Below are 23,591 nucleotides of genomic sequence, written 5' to 3' on the forward strand. Positions count from 1 at the left end.
GACAATTCATATAGAATGAAGTTCATAACATGCTGCGATGTTCACTTAACTAGCTGGCTATCATAAAGGCTGTCACGCTGAATGGTGTTTTTGATATATATATATGATGTCTTTTGACTGCTTTCTTTAATAACTGCATAACACAATACTTGTACTTTTACTTTCAGTATTTGAGTAGTAAATTTTAAAATAAACTACTTGCAATACTTAAGTACAAAAAATGTTGAATACTTTAGTACTTCCACTTAAGTATGGTGCTTAAAGAGCACTTCGACTTCTACTCAAGTCACTTTTTTGATAGAGCACTTGTACTTTTACTCAAGTCTGGGTCTCTAGTACTTTATACATCTCTGTCCCTGTGTCATCGTGGGGTTTCCTCTGAGTACTTTGGGTTTTCCCCCCACTGTACAAGTCATGTGTGAGTGTGTCCTGCAATGGGTTGGTGCCCCATCCTGGGTTACTCCCTGCCTAATGCCTGTAGGCTCTGTCCCCCCAACCCTGAATAAGACAAGCAGCTATAAAAAATTGGATGGATGGAAGCTTCCATATATGGCAAACAGCAAGATGCCACTGTCTGAGCATGTCTGTTGAAATAAGCTAGATGCTGCTAGCAAGTTAATCCACAAGTTCTAAAGCACAGCACTGCTAATTTCGTCTATACTGTCCTATACTGACATATCAGTGAGCAATATCTCATAGTATATTTTACTATGTACTTTACCTTAAAGCAGTTTGCACAAAACACCAAAGCAGCTACTTTACTTGGATTATTGGTCTTGGGAAAACAGAGATCACAACTAGCAAGCTGGGCCCAACAGGATGCGTCATGTTAGTACCAGTCCTTGCCGAAGTGGCGCCCTAGGCAATAATCACTGCCGGCGCCCCCTGTCTGAGGCAAAGTGAAATTTGTTGGCAAGTTGGCGCCTATGTCACCTGTAGAATTGATCGGTCCAGGGTCACGTGATTTACTTGCATCTAGCCGAAGAAGGTGATAGGAGATTTATGTCTGTAAAGCAGGTGATGAAGGTTCTTAAAATGACAGAAAGTAATAAATAAAACGACATTTTATTAAGTATTTTAAATATTTTAAATGCATAAACTACAATCTCTCAAAGTATTTTCTTACAAATTACATCAATTTTTTTTCCATCCATCAAAATATAAATTACAAAATACTCAAAAGTAATGAAATGCATATTTTAAATACACTGCTCAAAAAAATTATTGGAACACTTCAGATCTCAATGGGAAAAAATCATGCTGGATATCTACACTGATATGGGCTGGGTAATGTGTTAGGAAGGAAAGGATGCCACATTGTTTGATGGAAATGAAAATACTCAACCTACAGAGGGCTGAATTCAAAGACACCCAGAAAATCAAAGTGAAAAAATGATTTGGTAGGCTGGTCCATTCTGCAGAAAATTCATTGCAGCAACTCAAAATCGTACTCAGTAGTTTGTATGGCCCCCACGTGCTTGTATGCATGCCTGACAATGTCAGGGCATCCTCCTAATGAGACGCTGGATGACGTCCTGGGGGATCTCCTTCCAGATCTGGACCAGGGCATCACTGAGCTCCTGGACAGTCTGAGGTGCAACCTGGTGGCGTCAGATGGACCGAAACATAATGTCCCAGAGGTTTTCTATTGGATTTAGGTCATGCAATCGTGGGGGTCCATCAATGGTATCAATTCCTTCATGCTCCAGGAACTGACTGCATACTCTCGCCACATGAGGCCGGGCATTGTCATGCACCAGGAGGAACCCAGGACCCACTGCACCAGCGTAGGGTCTGATAATGTTTCCAAGCCTGCTGGAGGTCATTTTGTAGGACTCTGGCAGTGCTCATACTGTTCCTTCGTACACAAACGAGCAGATACCGGTCCTGCTGATAGGTTAAGGACCTTCTATGGCCCTATCCAACTCTGCTACGGTAGCTGCTGGTCTCCTGGAATGTCCTCCATGCCCTTGAGACTGTGCTGGGAGACGCAGCAAACCTTCTGGCAATGGCACATATTGATGCACCATCCTGGAGGAGTTGGACTACCTGTGCAACCTCTGTAGGGTCCAGGCATCGCTTCATGCTACCAGTAGTGACACTGACTGTAGCCAAATGCAAAACTAATGGAAAAAACGGTCAGAAAAGATGAGGGGGGAAAAATGTCAGAGGCCCCCACCTGTTAAACCATTCCTGTTTTGGGGGTCATCTCATTGTTGCCCCTCTAGTGCACCTGTTGTTAATTTCATTAACACCAAAGCAGCTGAAACTGATTAACAATCCCCTCTGCACCTTAAATGACCAGATAAATATCCCAAAAGTTTAAGACTTGATGCTATACTCTGATTAAAAAGTGTTCCTTTAATTTTCTTGAGCAGTGTACATTAAACTGAAATACTGCCCATCACTGTCTGTGAGCAGTATGTGTGTCTGTGAGCAGTATGTGTGTCTGTGAGCAGTTTGTGTGTCTGTGAGTGGTATGTATCTCTTTATTCATATTATGGTGCTTTATTCAGTCCCATGAATCCCTCACAGGTCTGAACGGCTGTGACACTGGATGCTTCCCCTTTGTTGTGATCGTCTATTGGATCAAAAATCACTCTCTGCAGAAGCAGCAGCCTCCTCCTTTGTGTGCCTTTAAAAAGAGGCTTCCCTCCAGCGAGCAGAATTTTAAATGAGAGTCCAGATGGGACAGTGTGTGAACCCCAACTTGGGAGGGCGGGGGAGGGGGTGTGTGTGATGATTTGCTGAATCACTCTAATTCATTGTTTGGTTCCCAGCAGATAGCTCCACTAAATCTGGTCTAGATGGATGATATCAAAAAGTATGAACTGCTTCTAGTTCTGATAATTACAATGTTTGTAATATGTCAGTGAATCCAGTAGGAAAAACAGCAGTGGTTGTGAAAAGTATTATGCTCTTTTTTTTATTGCGTTCTGAGTGTAGTAATTAATAAGAAGAAACTTTACGCTTCTCTAATGCAGGACATTGGGATCAGGCTAGAACAGACGTGGCCTTCTTCCATGGTTCTCTCTCCATTCGCTGGGATGTGCTGCATCCTGGAGATTCATTATCCCCAGGGGGATTAGCCCGTAGCTGCAGAGCCCTGCCGTCTGTCCTCACACGCATTCACACACTCAGCAGAAGGCTGCAACATGTGTTCATTTAAATGACCAGCTTAGCTTTCCCAGGACAGTATGACCCCGCAGCCACAGCCACCGTCTGCGCGGGAATCGATGGAGCAGAAATCCTGCTGAATTTTAATTGCTGTCTAATGAACTATCTTTAAATGCAATGATGGATTCCCCCACAGCAGTGTAAGATTCCCCTGCTGGGGACAAGGCTCTTCTGAATTATAGGCTCAGTGTGGCTGCAGCCCAGTTTGGCAAAAGACAAATAGTTGAAATAAGGAGCAGCTGTCTGGGAGACATGGGAGGAGAGGGGGCTGTATTCACACCCGGGTTTGGTGGCCTGGTCACCGCGGGTACGCTGTGGGAAGAGAGGGGGCTGTATTCACACCCGGGTTCGATGGCCTGGTCAACGCGGGTACGCTGTGGGAAGAGAGGGGGCCGTATTCACACCCGGGTTCGATGGCCGGGTCACCGCGGGTATGGTGTGGGAAGAGAGGGGGCTGTATTCACACCCGGGTTCGATGGCCGGGTCACAGCGGGTACGCTGTGGGAAGAGAGGGGGCTGTATTCACACCCGGGTTCGATGGCCGGGTCACAGCGGGTATGGTGTGGGAAGAGAGGGGGCTGTATTCACACCCGGGTTCCACGGCGTGGTCACCGTGCGTACGGCATAGGAGGAGAGGGGGCCATATTCATACTCGGGTTCGGTGGCCAGGTCACCGCGCGTACAGCGTGGGAGGAGAAGGGCCCGTATTTATTTTTTTTATTTTAGTGATTAATTGTCATTGATGACCACAGCACACAGTGCACAACAACAAAATGTGTTCTCTGCATTTAACCCATAAGTGACAATGTGACATAGCAGGGGGCAGCTAATTCAGCGCCCGGGGAGCAGTGCTTGGGGGCGGGACCTTGCTCAGGGTACCTCAGTGGTGACTTGCTGGTCGGGGATTCGAACCTGCAATCTTTCAACTACGCGTACGGCCTATGAGGAGCGGGGGTTGTTTTTATGTCTGGGTTCAGTTGTAGGACTTTGCTAGCTCCTACAAAATGTCAGCATATGGCACTGTGTGCTGTTCTATTTTGTTTATGTTTAAAAAAATCTTTTTATTAATGATAAAAACCCTGCCTTGTGTAATGCCAGTGCATAATGCATGGTTATTTTTACTACGACTTCCGTAACACGTCATAAACATGACTTCTAAGCAACTTTGCTCTGCAGCGCCACCCCAGGCCTGACCTGAATGTACACAGTTGCCTGGTGCATTGGCACAAGAAACACGAACACTCAGCATCGCTGCCGGTCCAGCATTGTCTGCTCACAGGTTGTATCAGGCGAATCAGCCTGGTGAGGCAGGTGTTTAAGAGATATCTGGCAATGCATGAATAAAAGTGCGGGTATTTTATGGAGTAATCTAGTGGCGGGTGTCTGTGAGGCTGTCATTTCTTTGGAGTCTTAGGTCATTCCTAAGTCTTTCCACTGTGTGGCTTTCATCTCTGACCCCCTCTTACACAGACTGGTGTTTGTACCATGCCTCTCCTTCCTTTGCTGCAGCATCCTCCCTAATGAGCGGATGCAGGTCGCCGTCAATGAGGGGGTCGAGGGATTCCATGACCTTTGTGCTGAATCCAGACAAGTGGCTTCTCTCCTGCATGGTAACTGATCATCTTAAATATGAAACAAAATCAAATCAATCCATATTTACCAGCAGCTGCTTCTCCAGTACAGGTTTATAGTGAAGCTGATGCCTACTATAGAAAGTACAAAGGAGCAAGGGAGGGGGTCGTTCTAGAAGGGATGCCATTACATCACTGAAAAACTAAATACAGGGAAAACGTATATGTTGACCTTTTTAAATTCATTAGCTATGAATTCTGGAAAATGTCAAAACAGGGTTCTACTTCATTAGGTATCCCGCATATGGCAGCTTTCAGCGCTCGCCATTTGTTCATTTGCTGGCGGCTCTCTCACAGATCATGCTCTTTCTCAGCTAGACCTTTGTTAGCCCGTGATAACCAGCTGTCCGTGGATCACTAGCATAATATATCAGGGCTTGCACAGGTCATTTAAACACAGTGAATGTAAAACCTCATAATCCACATAATTATAGAATAACAATAGAACCAAACAACTAATGAAGAGAACTGAAGGAGAGAATGTCTCCAGCATGGTGCTGTCTGAGGGAGGACCCTCTATGGGCTGTTCCTATTATTGCCTGTGCTGTGTGCATATATAAACTAGAAAAATGAAGTCAAATGCCCAAAAGCTGGCAGGTCTAGATATAATCTTCGCGGTACAGTAAAGGTTCTCATACCTAGCAATATCAGGACTGAAGCAATGCAGAATAGTTCAATTTTCTTAAATATTGCATTTTTTTACTGACTTAAATCCTCTCTCACACACACAAATTATTGCTTGTCAGACTCGAGAGACGGCAGAAGACAATGAAGCACTTTGCGACTCTAAGTAAGGGGTTTGTTAAAGAAATTGGTCATACTGGGGTAAACAATACCACAAGAAGTCAAAACAGACAGCGAAGAAGAAAAATAAACTACAGAACGAAGAGACTAAAATAACAACCAAGGAAACAGAACTAACCAGAATTAAACTACAAGATACCCAAAGGAACCAAATTCAGGGAAGCAGGCAACAAGCACAGATCAAGGGAACATAGCACAAGAACATAATACAATGACTGACTAACAAATCAGCAATCACTTAAATACACACAAGGAATCGGGGCAAAGAAGGGACAGGTGTACCTCATAATCAAATCAACCAATCAAAAAAGAACACAGGTTAACAGGAAACAGGTGGGGTGGATTATAATTAACAAGCACAAACACTGCTCTAGAAACTACGGAACATAACAGAGGGCTGACTACATTAGGAAAGACTAAGAATGAATACAAACAGCACACAAGCAGGGCAAACCAAGGACAGGAATAAAAAGGTAGAAAATCTTACAAAACAAGACACCAATTGCTAGAGTTTTGAAAGTGAAATGTTGTCCAATTCTTATATATTCTTATATCTTGCCTGATATAGGATTTTAACCGTTGAACAGTTCAAGGTCGCTGATAACAAGCTGGATGGTCCCTCTAAGGGAGTATTAAAAAACAACATACACAATAAAAACAATACACAAATATCCTGTATCCAGGGTGATCTATGGTGCATTTGGTGGGAGTAACAGCATATGAAATCTTTTTTAGCAGCATAACTTTTTATAGTGCATTTAAGGATGTAGCAACATGTACTGTTCAATCAGTAGTGTCAGTAACACTTTACTTAAGGTCATGTTTTTAGTAATTTATAAACACATAATGCATAATGCATTCATAAAGCATTATAAACATGGCTATAAATATTTAGAGAAAGGCATGAAATTATAGGTATGTTTATTATGCATTAAAACTGCCTTACGACGCTCTCATCTATAATGCACTATACTTTTATAATGAAGTATAAAACATCCGTAATGCTTGTACTAACATTATAATGCATTATAAAGGTAGCTAGAGTGCATTATAGATGAAAGCTTAATTAAGCATTCATTATGCATAATACACATGACTATGTGTTATGCTTTATGATAAATATTTATAGACATGTTTATAATGATTTATGAATGCATGGTAATGCATTATGAATGTGTTTATGAGTGACTAAAACATGGCCTTAAGTAAAGTGTTACCAAATTTTTATCTCTTCAGAAGTGCAAATGCAGAAGTTTTGTCATGAAACAAAATTTCTCAGTTTCAACATCTGATATGTCTTTCTTCAGTTACGACGGCAGGGTATGGTACTTGTATAAGTGTAAAGGCGACGATCCTCTTTGCAGCTGCAACACAACAAATGGGTTTAATAAGGAATCTGAACAAAAGAGGGAAGCACTAAATAAAGAGAACATGAAAAACGTGAAAAAATCAACCAATCAGAGAGGGCACAGGACAACAAGCAATCAGGTAGAACAATCAACAATCATGAGGCACAGTGAAATAGGACACAGGTGAATCTAATCAACTTAATTATTAAACTAAGAGTCTAACAGGGAACTAGGAGACAGAATCTAAGACTACGAATATAACAAATACATACAAAGTAATACATAACCGCAAAGGCACAAAGCAAAAACCAAAAGATAACGCAAACTCAAACTAGGAACAAGAAAACTAAAATAGAGAATAAACACTAGGGAGTAAAAATCCAACAAATAGTAATAAACAGGGGAAGCTGCCCTCAAATTCGTGACCAGAGGGTTTACAGCTACACACTCAGTGCATAGAGCTGCACAGCAATCCAGGGAGCTGGGCAAACACACTAGGGACTTGGAGGACAAGAGACGGGGTGGCGAACAGGATGGCCAGCGACACCTGCTGGTCAAACGGGGAGGAGACATGAAGGGCAGGACTATACAGACCCTGACAATTTTCCCATTAAGGATTCGCTTTCTTGGGGGGAAACCCCAACCTACCATCACAAAACAGGAAATCACATGCTGAATCGGAAAAAGAAAACGATTGCGGAGCTGACCACTTGGCTTAGGGTCCTCCAACAGAGATTAGCAATACCGTGTTGTTCATTCTTCATCAGACAATGTGTTCATGGGGTTTTTTGTGATGAACAGACAATAGGGGTTGAGCATCTGCTCACTTTACCTTCCCACTGTCCCCTGCCCCGTGCTTCTCACAGGAGCCTTTTCACGTCTGGCGTTAATCTCTGTGGCGTGCATCTCTGAAGGACAGTGCTCGACCGGCCTTCCGAGTGCTGGACGCTTTCCCCGTAAGAGGTGCTGAACCCTTGGTGGACCACCGTGTCTTGTCAGTTTCATACGAATCTGGTGAATGGATGAGCAGAATTCCCTGGGGCTGTTTGTGAAACATCTTATTGTAAACACAATGCGCACAAAATCTTAGAATTGTTGATGGTTTCAGAGTCAGTCCAACTCACAGGTAATGTCTGACTTAATGTGACATATGACCAAATACAAATTATGTAACCTGCAAGCTATACTTGTATTTATCATCTGACAGGTCTTGCTTAATTACAGTAATGAAACGTATTTCTGTTTACATGATAGATATTAAGATTTATTAGGGCTGCTGCTGCATATTTGTATTTGCTTTAACAAGAATTATGATAATGTAAAACTCACACCTGATACCTGCAAATAAATAAAAATGTATGTCTCCTTTTTCCGCCAATCAAGATGGTCACCAGATGATGACTAACAAAGTAGAAACCAATGCTAATGTTTCAGATTTATTTTGATTCATTTAAACAGATCTGAGCAGAGAAATTATGCTGATTAGGTGTTGACGGTATGGCCATTCTAGGGCAATCATGACCTATCTATAATAGTAATCCCTTTCACCGGGGATTAGCCTATTCAGCAATGGTACATAACTAGCTAGCAGCTCTATTAAAACAGCCAAACAATAGATGGGATAAATATCCTTCCCTGATACCTCTCTGGGGGAGAAAGTTGCTGGATTTGCAGTTTCTCAAAGCATACAGAGCTTAACAGGCTATAAACCAGCATGAACCACAAATCTAGAACATTCTGTCTTTTATTTTTTTAATGAAAATTCATTTGACATTTTGTATCATGTTTGCATGCCTGGGGTGGAGTTACCTGACTAGTTGGGAAGTTTTGGTTCCTCTTCTCTATTGTCACCTGGCTTTCTTTCATTCTTTCATTATTATTTTTTTATTCGTTCTTCTCCTTTTCCCTATTTCATGTATTATTCTGTTTAAATGATGTAATAATGTATAACCACACACTCATGTGAAGTGACTCTGTTGTGAAAGGCGCTATATAAAATAAGTTGAATTGAATTGAACGTAGTACACCCTTCTCAATGCTGCTTCCCTAAAGAACTTGACTGAGATTAAACAGGAACAGCATTGCAGGTTGACATAGCGGTTAATGTTGTACAAGAATCCAGAGACCTTGTAGGAAGGGACACATAACCTTCTGTGGTAGTTAGAGAAGAAAAACCTTCTAACCATCTGGTCTGGCTGCCCAACCCCCCCCCCCCCCCCCCGACCTGCTAACCTTAGATAGGCCAGAAATGTGCAGGATTTGTTAGAAATAAGGTTGGAATGGAGTGGCAGCTGTCAATTCAACCCTGCAAAATGCCAGCCTTCAATAGTCAACAGATTGGCAGTTCACCCTTGAACATGTAGTACAGTTATTAAATTTCTGCATTCAATGACATCAATTATGTAAATAAAATGTAAATCACTTTAGGATACGTCCAGACAGATTTCAGCCCCACACAAGAAAAGGAAGTGATCAATGGCGTGAAAAGCGACGTGGGCACTGCTGCGTTCCCTGCCTCAGAGGATAACACCACATCATTTGCCCCTTTAAATAAAGGATCGTTGGCACTGTGGCCTGTATCAGGGCCACACTGAAGCAGTTTGTTATAGGAATCTAAACAGGTTTGCTGTTGGAGGGCAGCGAAGTCTGCAAGAATTTTTGAAAGACAAGACTGAGTCTGCAGTATGATTAGAGCCAGTATTTGTAGTCAGGAATAAGTATAGGGATGTGTCAGTCACTTTAAGGATGTGATCTGTCAGTACTGCTAGACAGGAACGGGCAGTATTTCTGACACAATTAAATACAAATTGTATTTCACTTATTTCATAAAAATTAATTTGTAATTTGTACTAAACTACTTGGTAATGCTTTACATTAATTGCACCTTCATAATGAATTCATTATTCATTGATAGAACATTCAGTGCACCTTCATAACGCATGTACATTGCCTTCATAGAACATTCATAAGCAGCATGTAAGTATACCGTAGCATCCTAAGATACCTTAACGGCTTTAATACACATTAATAACAAATACTCTATGGTAATAACAAACATAATCATATCATGTTTATTGCTTGGTCGGTGTATTTTTTAGTTTATTTCATTATACTTACAAATAGGATATTTTGTTTTTTGTATCAAAATACATTTTTCCCTTCTCTGCTGCTGGGGAGTCATTCAGTAGTTTGATAGATTGCATTTGGCTCTGTTGTGTATTATGAATAAAACTTCTTACAGAGTGAATAGCTGTGTCATTTATATTTTGCTGTTAAGCAAGTCCTTATTATATTGTTATTATAAATGGTGACACTCTAGCCAATGAGTCTGTGATCCTTAATGTTATTGTAAATGGTGACACTGTAGCCAATGAGTCTGTGATCCTTAATGTTATTGTAAATGGTGACACTGTAGCCAATGAGTCTGTGATCCGTAATGTTATTGTAAATGGTGACACTGTAGCCAATGAGTCTGTGATCCTTAATGTTATTGTATAAGGTTACACTGTGTCCAATGAGTCTGTGATCCTTAATGTTATTGTATAAGGTTACACTGTATCCAATGAGTCTGTGAACCTTGATGTTGTTGTAGAAGGTGACACTATAGCCAATGAGTCTGTGATCCTTAATGTTATTTATTAGGTGACACTGTAGCCAATGAGTCTACAATCTTGTTTGTAAGTTTAACTGTTGAATATTGCCATTTTGTCATTGTCTATGAACTTGGAATGATATGGAAACAACATTTTACTTCATAGATGTGAAATCAGTTGCTACTTCTGTGTAAGGTTTCATTAAAGATGATTGCACCCCCCTCCCCCAATGCCCCCCTCTGCAGGTTTGCTGCAAGACAGTGACTGATTCAGGTGAGGCGTCAACAAAAGACTCTAAGCCAAGTTGCAGAGGTTAGACTTGGGGGCTCACAAACATTTCACTGACAAGAACGATGTGGTTTCTTGAGGAACAGGCATTTGAGAGTGAGCACTGCAAAGTAACATTGTGAAGTCACCTTGCATCCAATACCCATCAACTGGTAAGTGAAGATCAGGTCATCTGCATGTACTGGCAGGTAGCTGGGAGCAGAACTCCCTCTGTAGGCCATGTTCTGTAAGCCTGCAGACCCCAATCTGTGGCCCTGGAGGACGAACAGGCAAGTCAGAAATCAGCCGCTTTTTCATTGAAGTACATAAGCGAAAGGAAATAACAAAGAACACAGCTGTATGTAGTTACAATGGCATAAAAACTCATGTGACTCAAATAGTCAAAGAGCTGACCTAAGAGACCCTGGGAAGCAGCCTATCAGGACACAGAGATTGTTTTCTTAATGCACCAAATACAATCTTTATTTTCAGTACAGAAATCTTTGGGGAAAAGAGAGGAAGTGAGAACAAAAACTTAAAACGTGAGTTTATATAACTGCATTCTTTAGCAAAGAGTAACCGGAAACACCTGCTGTAATAAAGACAAAAATCACCTTTTTCTATATATTCTTGTTTGCATATAGCAATAATAATACTTTTAAAAGCATTTTCAATTCACAACTTAAATTGCCATTAGGAGGATGGCCCTCTCACAGAGAGAAGGAACATGGATCTCTCTGAAAGTAACTTCTGAAAAAACATGGCATGGTCAGAATGCGGATTTGCCCATCATGAGCCACACAGTTACTGTAAGTATATCAGCAAAATCTGGAGAAAGTAATAAGGCAAACCTACCAACACTCCTGATTTCCCTGGGTTTCTCCAGATTTTCCACTCCTCCATCCACTGTACTTCAGATTTAACATTTCTCCTGATAAACTTCCAATTTTCAGCATCCACTTGTGAACCCTGAGCAGGTATGACCTACAGGGAAGTGTGGATGTCAGCCATTGAATTGGGGGGGTGGGGGTGTCATATGGTAAGCATGACACTTTCTCACAGCAATCACTGTTTGCACTCATTACCTCCTCTAAGGAGCATGTCAATGGTTGATTTACTGTATAAAGTCCAAAATCTGCTCTTCATCCTGTACCTGGGAACAGTTAAAAAGCTCTATCAACCTTATTTTGAAAGAAAGAATAAATCCTCTTTTTAAACCATGTACAAAATGAAATATTACTAAAATCCAAAAATAAAATAAAACATTGATATATACACCATGTAATGCAATATTATACATCAATATATTATGTACTGCACCTGTAATGCAGGTGTTTGTAACATGTAATATCACAAGCTTCCCTGGAAAATACTTGGTAACATTTTAAGACATAATTAGAACATAATCTATCATAACGAAACATAAAAAGGGAAGAGTGTACTTTCACCATCTCCGTCATGTAGAAGACAGTGTATGTTACTGCAAAGTGCCACAGAGGAAGTTTCATCATGATCATCATCATCATCATCAATGTCATTGTGCTTTGGAGAACTTCACCGGATAATCCAACATGAATTTCGCAGTGATATATGATGAGTTTATTTCTGGATATGTTGTTCCATTAGTGAAATTCTAACAAACGATTGCAGAATGAACTGGAACTTTTAGAAGACCTGGCCCCAATTTCTCCACCATTTCACTTATAAAGCAGAAAACGCTAAATAACTAAAAGGTGTATTTCATCCTGTTAGCTTGAAAATAAATGAAAATAGGCAACTAAATATATAGTTACATGACCACAAAATACGGGACAGATAACCTCCGAAATCAACACCCACTAATTTACTGTTTAACTTGGCTGTTTAATAACAATTCAACTGACACTAATATAGAAGCCACAGTCATTCAGGTGTCAGGTTTACTATAAAACAGCAGTAAGTCACACTGGATGAAGTGAAAGAGAATCAGTGAAGTAGAAAATAATTCTATATAAATAATATATATTACAGGGACCACCAGCTGCTTGTTTTCTTATGCAAACACGAATTAATTTGTTTCTCTTCAAAAGCAGGCCAGTCTATGCAGAGTTATTTGGATATCATGGTTAGCTGGCGTTTCCCTGCCAGCGCAGGCAGGTCCTGGCAGACCACTGAGAAGGGAAGGTGGAGAGAGGCTGAGACATGATGTACATGTTTCCTGGGCTGGGGGGACATTGTTGGGGAGGGTTAGGGTGTGCTGGTGTGAAGCGGCTCCCCTCTGCCGACATTGTGCGGGGAGCAGGTGCTGTATGAATTACCATACAGCTGAGAGAGCAAAGGGCAGGCTGAGTCCTGCATCACACAATGCTGAAATGCCTTAATGACAAGCAGGAGAGTGACACCCCCAGCCACGTCTACACAGCCCCATTTAAGAGTGCAATAACAAAATACACAATTATTTACTTTAACATCAGGCTGGCCAAGTCTCTCCTGTCCTTGTGCAATTCTCAAGAAGAGTCAAAGTTTGTTCTGACAATAAGAGGATGTCATAAAAAATACTATTTAGAAAATGGTGACATTTTGCTGCTGGGAAATGATTTGAAGCAGCTTTTAACAATATGCATGTTTGTAATAAATAAAGAAGTATGTCAAAATTCCAGTGCAGTATGAAATATATAACTCTGCTGAAAGATTTGCTGATTTGTGTCCCAGGGAGGGACATTTTACAGCTCAGTGACCACTGAGATCTGTGAAGGAGTGTGAGATTTTCCGTGTCCCTTTGTGTTAACCAGTGCTGGATTGTGGGGGGGGGCAGTCATTAGCATGTCATTAACATAGCAGCCAGCGGTATGTATATAACCAGTGGCAGGAAGCCTGTTCGAGCACACACGCAGATTCAGGGGTGAAAAAAGTCCTTTTCATTCACGGGATATCAGGCTGCTCCTTTTCTGCAATATTTAATTCCAGGACTGGGATTATCACCTTGACATGGAATTTCATGGAATTAAACCTTCAGCTTTCCACGAGGACTTTTCATCTCGTTGACCTTTGATGGGCGCTGGGATTAATTCTTACTCATGATCTGGAAAACGGATGTGGATGAACAAATGTGGAGACTCTCAAGGAAAAACTTTAGTTCTTGTCGCATTACAGTTTAGCTAGAATCTAGAAAGTTTCTCTTGCTGTAGTTTTTGAATATTTATTGCAGATGTTATCCATAATGAAAACCAGGACACAATTTTTGAAAGTATTCATTGTAAATGTCTTAATATCCCAGGTAATATGACACTACCATACAGTTTCCTGAAGTATGATATTAACCGTGCTGTGTGTTGTACAGTCAGGTAACACAGGTATGTGCTGGGCCATCCCATTGTAAATCAGTATAATAGCTCTTTCTTCTCTTTCTTGATAGTGCCTTTCCTCAGGTGGCTTTGAGCTGATGCTGCAGGAGTTTCTGAATAAAAGGAGCCACGCAAGATGCTGCCGCGGAGCCTTGGCCTCCGTGATTCAGCCCTGCGAATGTAAGACGCTGTTTCGCATCTGCCTGAAGCACTACCAGAGCAGCGTGTCTCCAGAGCCCCCCTGCACCTACGGCAGCACCGTCACCCCCGTGCTCGGCTCCAACTCCTTTCAGTTCCCTCAGTCGGCTCCCGATCACTCCTTCACCAACCCAGTACGCTTCCCTGTTAGCTTCACATGGCCTGTGAGTATCCTGGCAGCTGAAAGTTCAATCTGTAAACCTAAGTTTACCGTTGACATATTTTCTTCATAATCTGTTGCAGCTAAACACAAGCCAATAAAGTATATTTATTATCAGAGATTGTGAAGATTCACCAGCTATAAAACAGCACTGTGTCCTGAACAAGCGTCGAAGATGAACGGTCATGCTTTCTTGGTGTATCCCATCTTCGGTGAGAATCATTGACGGTTTTAGACATCTTCTCTGTGCTGATTCAGGGGACCTTCTCCTTGATCATCGACGCTTTCCACACCGGTTCTACTGATGATCCTGCGACAGGTAGGGTGAACATGATAAACAATGCTTAATGCCTTTATCAGCCACTGTCGAGCATATTGAGGCAGGCCAGTGTAGAGGCATTTTACACCAAGGCCTCTGTATTCGAGCATATGGAGGCATGCTGGCATAGAGGCATTTCACATCAATGCCTCTGTTTTCGAGCATATGGAGGCATGCTGGTGTAGAGGCATTTCACGCCAATGCCTCTGTTTTCGAGCATATGGAGGCATGCTGGCATAGAGGCATTTCACACCAATGCCTCTGTTTTCGAGCATATGGAGGCATGCTGGCATAGAGGCATTTCACACCAATGCCTCTGTATTCGAGCATATGGAGGCATGCTGGCATAGAGGCATTTCACATCAATGCCTCTGTTTTCGAGCATATGGAGGCATGCTGGTGTAGAGGCATTTCACGCCAATGCCTCTGTATTCGAGCATATGGAGGCATGCTGGCATAGAGGCATTTCACACCAATGCCTCTGTTTTCGAGCATATGGAGGCATGCTGGTGTAGAGGCATTTCACACCAATGCCTCTGTTTTCGAGCATATGGAGGCAGGCCGGCGTAGAGGCATTCTACACCAATGCCTCTGTATTCGAGCATATGGAGGCAGGCCGGCGTAGAGGCATTTCACACCAACGACCCTGTATTCACACTCCTCCAGAAAGCCTGGAGCACCTGATCAGCCGCATGATTATTCAGAGGCATCTAGCTGCGGGAGAAGAGTGGACCCAGGACGTACACACTGCTGCTGGAACGGAGCTCGGATACTCATACCGCTTTGTGTGTGACGAGCACTATTATGGAGAGGGATGTTCCGTGTTCTGTCGCTCCCGGGACGACGCCTTCGGCCACTTCACCTGTGGAGACCGTGGCGATGTGCTCTGCAGCCCGGGCTGGAGAGGACAGTACTGTACACAAGGTAGGGTCTCTTCATCATGTTTAAATCCATCTTGACACAGACAGTAACTAATGCAAATCTGATTATGCATTATTTTATTATTATAGATTAATGCGCAATCAATAAATTTTTAATGAAAAAGAATTTTACAAAAAACTTTATTATTATCAGTGCCAAGAGATTAATTTGAATCTTGAGAAGTTTTGTGAATAGTCACAGACATGCTCTGTGTAGTCTGATTGGACCAGTCAGACTGGGGCCTGCTGCTGATTGGATTACTTTTGTTGGCAGCAGGCAGCTGCTGAGTGAAAGCAGACAATGAAGCAGCTGTCCTGCAGTAACAGCATGCAGACCAGCTGTCTGTGCACTCTTATCTGCCCTGACTCAGGCATACCGAGGGGAGGAGTTTACCAAAGAATGGATCAGGGACTTCTGACCCGCAGAGAGAGCAAAATGGCCTTTTGTGTGTGCATCCTTTGTGTGGGGAACTTTGTTAAGCAGAGAGTTTCTTTTTAATTCCCATCTGATTAGAGGGGCAGGTTTCCTATTTAACAGGTAGCGGCACTGAACTTATTTAAATAATCCGGCATTTACTGACCCGTTTAGTGTTTGAGGTTGCAGTTATGCTGAGACAGCTGTCGGTTTGTTTGCAGCGATCTGTCTTCCAGGATGCGAGGAGGAACACGGCTTTTGTGAGAAGCCCGGTGAATGCAAGTAAGTCCGGCTGCTGTCTCCCCTGGCTTGAAACCATCTTCCTGTCCTTCCAAAATCAGGGGAAGCCTCTTGATTTCTTTGTACTACAGCAAATCGGGAAATCCTCAGGGACCCACAGACAGTCCACGTTTCTGCAGAGATGTGGACTGTCTGGCAGAGAGCTGGGAGGGAGCAAAAACATTGACTATCTGTGGGTCCCTGATTACCGGCTTGGGAGACACCGTACTATAGTAACTTGATTAAATAAATTAGCTAAATAAATCTCTTGGTCTAGCTAATATGACATACTGACTGTGGTCACTCGGCAGGTGCAGGGTCGGCTTCACGGGCCGGTACTGTGACGAGTGCATCCGCTACCCAGGCTGTCTGCACGGCACCTGCCACCAGCCCTGGCAGTGCAACTGTCAGGAGGGCTGGGGCGGCCTCTTCTGCAACCAAGGTCGGTTCCATTCGCCTTGGGTCCATAACAGCCAGTGTCTGTGTGAAGTGTGCAGGTTCTTTCCATAGTTCACCCCACAGTCCAAAACCATGCAGTTGGGTGAACTGGTGAACAGTGTGGAATTGTAAATGCCGGAATGCCCTGCAATGAACTGGTGTCCCTTCCAGGGAGACCTATGCATTTTAGGATTAGCGGCAGGTTACCCATAATTCTGTACTGGTTAAACAGTCTGGAAACCTGATTAGGCCATACCTTTAACTTGTGACAAACACAGATGCTGTGATGTCATCATTCTGAGCATTTCCCTCTATGATTTTTCCCAATAAAGGACCTTCAGAATCATGGATACAGGAAGCAGGCTGGTTTAACATTTTAACTGCATGTTCCAGATCTCAACTACTGTACCCACCACAAGCCCTGCATGAACGGGGCCACGTGCACCAACACGGGGCAGGGGAGCTACACGTGTACCTGCAAAGCCCGCTTTTCTGGGACTGTCTGCGATATTGAGATCGATAAATGTGTCGATGGGCCTTGTAAGAATGGTGGAACATGCACTGTGAGTGATTCCGATTACACTGATTTACTTTTCTATTGTATGTTCTCTGTAATGACATTCAGACATAATTTAAAAAAATTTAAAGAAATGTTTTCTGAATAAACCTACTTTTGATCAGGGGGTATAGCCTGTTGTTGTGTATTCAAATCACAAAAGGATCAGGGGTGATTTAAAATTCAGATTTTCAGATGTGTACAAAATATAAAAATTTAATTATTATTCTTAATCCAGTTTCACCAAAAGTGTTAAAGGATTAGTGTATAAGTATTTTTAGAGTGGTGACTCATCTAGTGTTTCATGTTCCCTTTAAGCTATACCAATGTGTGTTAAGTAGCTTGTTGTAATTTATCATTATATGAATGTGCTGTTGGTTACTGTATGATGTACTTTGTCTACCCTGACAGAATACTGAAGACAGTTATAACTGTAGCTGTGCTCCAGGTTATTATGGGAGTAACTGTGAGTTAAGAACGACGACCTGCACCGATGATACTTGCTTTAATGGTGGCCACTGTGCCGGTAACCCAGATGGTGGGTACTACTGTCAGTGCCTCGGGGGCTACGTCGGATTCAACTGCGACAAGAAGATCAATCACTGCGCCTCCAGCCCTTGCGTAAATGGTAAGAGTTGTCTGTCGGCCTAAATGTTAGCTGGTCCAATAGTATCAATGATTCTTCAGTAAAACCTATTTCATAAACAATGATTGTGTTTTGGAATTTTGTCCCAGGTGCTCTTTGCGTGGACCTTGTTAATTCCTACTTATGCCAGTGCATAGAAGGTTTCACTGGACTGCACTGTGAAGAAAATGTCAATGAGTGCTCCAACTACCCTTGCCAGAATGGCGGGACGTGCCATGATGAAATTAATGGCTACTCTTGTAGTTGCCTTCCTGGGTATGAAGGCAACAACTGCAACATATCTGTCAGCAAATGCAAGTATAACCTCTGCCAAAACGGTGGCACGTGTCACGAGAGGGACGGCCATTACGTCTGCACCTGCATGCATGGTTATGCTGGACGCAACTGTCAGTTCCTGTTCATGGAACAGCTTGGTATCAAAGGAGCCAAGAAGCTGCTGGAAGAAGCTGAGAAGGAGGGCATCCCCTGGAAGGCCATCTGCTCTGGAGTTATGCTGCTACTGGTACCACTGACAGGATTTGCAGTGCTGGTGGTTCGCAAATACGTGAAGGTTCATCCCAGGAGCAAGAACTACAACGGCAAGACCATGAACAATCTGACGACCAGCTCTCCCAGAGGCGAGGAGCTTTCTGCCAGCACCAGAGGGGCTCCCCATGTCAAAAACACAAACGTGAAGATGGATTTATATGGTGATAATGGGAAGCAGGTCCATTGCCTACAAGTGGATTACAATCTGGTGTACAATTCAAAGTCTGGGGACAAGATGAGAGTGGAGGTGGAGAAGAGCCTGGAATGTGCATCTGTAGACTGTGATATAGACGCAAAACAGAGGAAGAGTTTGAAGAGGTAAATGGAGTTTGTGACTGTTAGATGCTGTTGTGACTCATCGAATGCAGTGCCCAATGAGGTTTCATGTCACTTTTGTTTCAGTGCTGCTTCAGAGAAGGAGCCCCCTGGGTGTGAGATCTCGTCAGTGTGCGTCACGTCGGCTGGAGAGCTTCAGCACAGGTGCAGGCCCCCGTGAAAAGGCACCACTTCTATCTATTAACAATAATCATGTCTATGATCAGTTAAAATCAATAGTGTAACATTATGATTATGACTAAACAAATATACATCCATCCAGCTCCCAACTGATTATACAGGGTTGCAAGGTTAGTCAGGAGTTTCATTCAGAATAGGGCACAGGGCAGAGACACCCAGGATGGGATGCCAGTCCATCACAGGGCACAGGGCAGGGGACACGCTGGATGGGATGCCAGTCCATCACAGGGCACAGGGCAGGGGGACACCCTGGATGGGATGCCAGTCCATCACAGGGCACAGGGCAGGGGACACCCTGGATGGGATGCCAGTCCATCACAGGGCACAGGGCAGGGGACACGCTGGATGGGATGCCAGTCCATCACAGGGCACAGGGCAGGGGACACCCTGGATGGGATGCCAGTCCATCACAGGGCACAGGGCAGGGGACACGCTGGATGGGATGGCAGTCCATCACAGGGCACAGGGCAGGGGACACCCTGGATGGGATGCCAGTCCATCACAGGGCACAGGGCAGGGGACACGCTGGATGGGATGGCAGTCCATCACAGGGCACAGGGCAGGGGACACCCTGGATGGGATGCCAGTCCATCACAGGGCACAGGGCAGGGGACACGCTGGATGGGATGGCAGTCCATCACAGGGCACAGGGCAGGGGACACCCTGGATGGGATGCCAGTCCATTACATGGCGCACATTTTGGGAAAGAGTAGGATGGAGACTCAAACTGGCCAACCCTGGAGGTGTGAGGCAGCAGTGGGTACCATGGCAACACCATGCCACCCAGGACCAAGCAAATAATTAAATCATAAAAATATACATGAACAAAAACCATTCAGCCATCCATCTTCCATACTTACCGTGTTCAAGGTCACAACAATTTTCTTGTTTCTCTTGTCAACTTTTCCATGATCTGTGACATATACAGACAGACATGGAACCATTTAGTTTCTAGCAAACTACATTCACAGGACTTTGCACTATGATGATTACCTTCAAAAGCTGGTGTGGAGGTGCCCTTTGAAATAAAATCTTGGTCTGGATTTCTACTTTTTGGACCTGAAATGTCCACCTTTGAGCATGATTAATATTATGCTGCCAGCTAGAACTGTATTGTGATTAAAAACATGCACACATTCGTTAAAATCAAATCAAATTAGCCCATTAAGAGCAACCGAAGAAAAATGTGACTACACTTAAACTACGTGCTATTTAGTTAGCGATAGTGATACACATATTAGATGGTTGTAAATGTCTCTTTCAGCTCAGTGTTCTGTTCCATGTTATGACATAAATTTTGCTACACAGGTGTAACAGGCACCACAGAGACCCGGAGCCCTTACTCCACAGATACCCGGAGCCCTTACTCCACTGAAGCTGCTTAAACCTGGGAATGTTTCCGTTAAAGGCTGCTGCTGTGAGACTGTCATTCAGCATGAGCTGGATCTCTACTGAAGCCAGCAGATTCACTGCTTCAGACAGTGCATGTTGGGCCACACTGGCTCACAGAATTATGGCTGTTCTTCTGATAAAAATGAAATAAACTTAGTAATGGGATGTTGCATTTAAAGTGCTGAATACTATTAAAAAGCAACAATAAATAGAGGATTTCAAAGCTGACTGAGCCAGTCTTGACTCTGGGCTGTATGTGAAAACACTGTTTTTAAATAAAATAATTGTATTTCTTAAGTTAACTTTAAGTTATTTTATTTGTTTTGTAAAGGTTTTTAATTTTATGGAGTTTACGTTTGTTTATTTAATTTTGTGCAGATACAAAAATGACGATGGATTCATGTTTTTTTTCCTATAAATGTATTTAAGTTTCACATTGTTGGAATGATAAAATATTTCATTATAGATAGTTTGGTAACATTTTATCTGAAGCTGTCATCTATAATCCATTATAATGATCAGCATAAGAATTAATAAAGCATTGCAGCATCTTCTATTGACAGTCATAAGGCATTGTAATGTTTATTATAATACTTTATAAACTCCAATGAAGCGCTCAGTTATAATGTACAATCGATACCTTCATAATGCATTATAATGGTCAGTATAAGAATTACAGATGCTTTGTACTGCATTATGAAGGTATCTACGGTTCATTATAGATCAGAGCTACATAAAACATACATAATTCACAATAAACATGGCTCTAATGTATGTCTTTTTATAAATATTTATAACCATGTTCATAATGCTTTATGAATGTATTATAATGTGTTGCGAATATGTTCATAGATTCTTATAGACATGGCATTCATAGAAAGTGTTACTAATAGTTTTATTTTGTAATGTATAGTTTAGGATTTTTGCAAATAAATAATTTTAAATATGTTTGTTTGTTGTTTCATTAGTCTATTCCACTTACATAGTGCTGGGTCATCACAAGGTTTCCAGCTTCAGTCAGCTGGCTGGTGTGAGATTTTCAAATCGAGACAAGTCTGCACAGGCATTTACATGTATGTAACCATTTCATTACCTTGAAAATAGTTTGTAGTGTTTCTATACTACCCCAACGTGTTTGAAGTAGTTAATTTTAGGTTTGTAATGGAATAATATAGATTTGCCATAAGATATCTTGTATGAGCATGAAATGTGTCCTCGGCATTTAACCCATATGTGATGTTGCGATATAGCAGGGGGCAGCTAATTTATCAGCCGGGGAACAGTGCTTGGGGACCATACTTTGCTCAGGGCACCTCAGTGGGACTTTGCTGGTCAGGGATTCAAACCAGCAATTTTTCAATCACAAGGGCGCTTCCCTAACCATTAAGCCACCACTGTCCACAGACGCTAAACCTTAATACAAAAATGTTATCTTTCATACATTTGCATAACATTATTTACTCTGCATATGCACTCATCTGGCATGCCTCACATCCTCTTGGTGTCTTGCCTCACTATATAGCCTACAATTATACAATGCACACAGACTCCTTGTCTTCAGCATACACTAGCTGACTTCTTTTCATGGTGCCCTGAAATAAGCACTAGCCTAATCCTCCCTCCTGTGACCACAGATTAAGGGACCCTAACTAGCAGTGCCAGGTGGTCATTATGGAATAATACGCATGATGGAAAGTCCCCAACAGGGCCATATTCAGCCAAAGCAGCCTTAGCCAGAGTAAGCGACAACAAAATAGGGGAGGCACTGCAAATGTCCTGTAGTGTCCAGCTACACCAAGGAACGTTTGGGCTGGTTAGCAAGCTGTCATGAACTTGGACATGGTAATCAGTAATAACATAGATACTCCACCAGTGGTTTCCAGTATCTAATCCGTGCATGAGAAAGGCTCCTCCCAAGACCCCCTGAAAACTGTGATGATGCATCAACATCATTTTTAAACTTTATCCCCCAACACATGGTGCCCCATACAACCCAAAGAGCCAGAGGCTGTGGCATTTCTGTGGTCACAAGCCTATCATGAAACATACCTGTTAGATGTTACAGGTATCTTCCACTTTTCAAACGTTTGCTCTATGCCGCTTCGCTTTTATGAAAGACCTACATTACTACCCATTTTCGCTAGTTGAAAGAAATCCAAAGATGATTTTTCCTTTTAAGAAAAAAGGCGAAAAGCAAAAATAGCATTCAGTGTTTGTTTTGTAGTGAGCTGTTACACGTAGTTATATTGATTCTGATATGTGAAACTATACTGTACATACATTACATATACATTATACAGGATGTGCATTTATCACATCATTCCTGCTTTTACTATATATGTTGGTGTTCTTTTAGGTTTTTTATGTTCTTTGGTATGATTTTGTAGGTTATTTTTTGGGTCTGAGAATAATCAAAACTTTTAGCATTGGTAATTGCTTCCTCACTTGACGCCATTTCGGCTTACAGAATTTTTACTTAATTTTTACGGCATACTTCAGGATAGCGGGGGAAACCTGTATTTGGTTTCCTGTGGTCAAGAATACTTGCTGCAGCCCTACAGATATGACACTGGATGACAGTATCTCTGCTGTTTCTTGTTGCAGGATGTCAGCGACAGCAGCATTGTCTGTTCAGGAGTATAAACCACATGAGCTAATTTTCTGATCATACTGTCATGAATTGTCAGTTGACACCAGCCATTTTGGATGAGGTTATGACTTATGTCTCTGCATTGCTTCCCTTCTGTAAGTCCAGCCTCTAGCATCTGCCTTACCTGAGTGCTGTAGAGCTGCTCAAAACAATACTTTGTTAGACTTGCATGTGGAACCATAATTATTGAAAGGAAAATCTGTTCCAGTTCGCATCATGAATTCCGAAACGCAGCCAAGCATTACATTTATAAGGATGTACCCTCCGACCCAATATTCGCTCCCACCCCCGTCAGCAAAATCTAACCAAGGGGTACTCACCTCCTCCCTGTACATTTACTGAGGGAACACCCCCACCCCCCCCCCGGCATCACAACCTACCAAAAAAGTTTCCAGGAGATTTATTTCTAGCTACCAGCCTGCCTGAATCA

General features: G+C 42.5%; 1 protein-coding gene across 1 annotated transcript; it reads left to right on the plus strand.

The window, feature by feature from the left end:
• The first annotated feature begins 10,907 nt into the window (after positions 1–10,907).
• Positions 10,908–21,459, plus strand: dla (deltaA). Its single transcript, XM_072703972.1, has 11 exons — positions 10,908–10,938; positions 14,229–14,506; positions 14,761–14,821; positions 15,488–15,745; positions 16,378–16,438; positions 16,747–16,877; positions 17,267–17,436; positions 17,841–18,057; positions 18,165–18,921; positions 19,006–19,083; positions 20,428–21,459. The coding sequence occupies exons 1-11, from the start codon at positions 10,908–10,910 to the stop codon at positions 20,492–20,494; spliced, it is 2,109 nt and encodes a 702-aa protein (XP_072560073.1). The 3' UTR covers positions 20,495–21,459.
• The last annotated feature ends 2,132 nt before the right edge of the window (positions 21,460–23,591 follow it).

Source organism: Paramormyrops kingsleyae, chromosome 20, assembly GCF_048594095.1.
Source record: "Paramormyrops kingsleyae isolate MSU_618 chromosome 20, PKINGS_0.4, whole genome shotgun sequence".
In the NCBI taxonomy this organism is placed as follows: Eukaryota; Metazoa; Chordata; class Actinopteri; order Osteoglossiformes; family Mormyridae; genus Paramormyrops; species Paramormyrops kingsleyae.

Bases quoted from the DNA above. Each gene is read 5' to 3' on its own strand.
- dla (XM_072703972.1), top strand. From the start codon at position 10,908: ATGTGGTTTCTTGAGGAACAGGCATTTGAGA. The intron at 16,439-16,746 runs GTAAGTCCGGCT...GTCACTCGGCAG, and splicing joins GAGAAGCCCGGTGAATGCAA to GTGCAGGGTCGGCTTCACGG. The intron at 18,922-19,005 runs GTAAATGGAGTT...CTTTTGTTTCAG, and splicing joins CAGAGGAAGAGTTTGAAGAG to TGCTGCTTCAGAGAAGGAGC.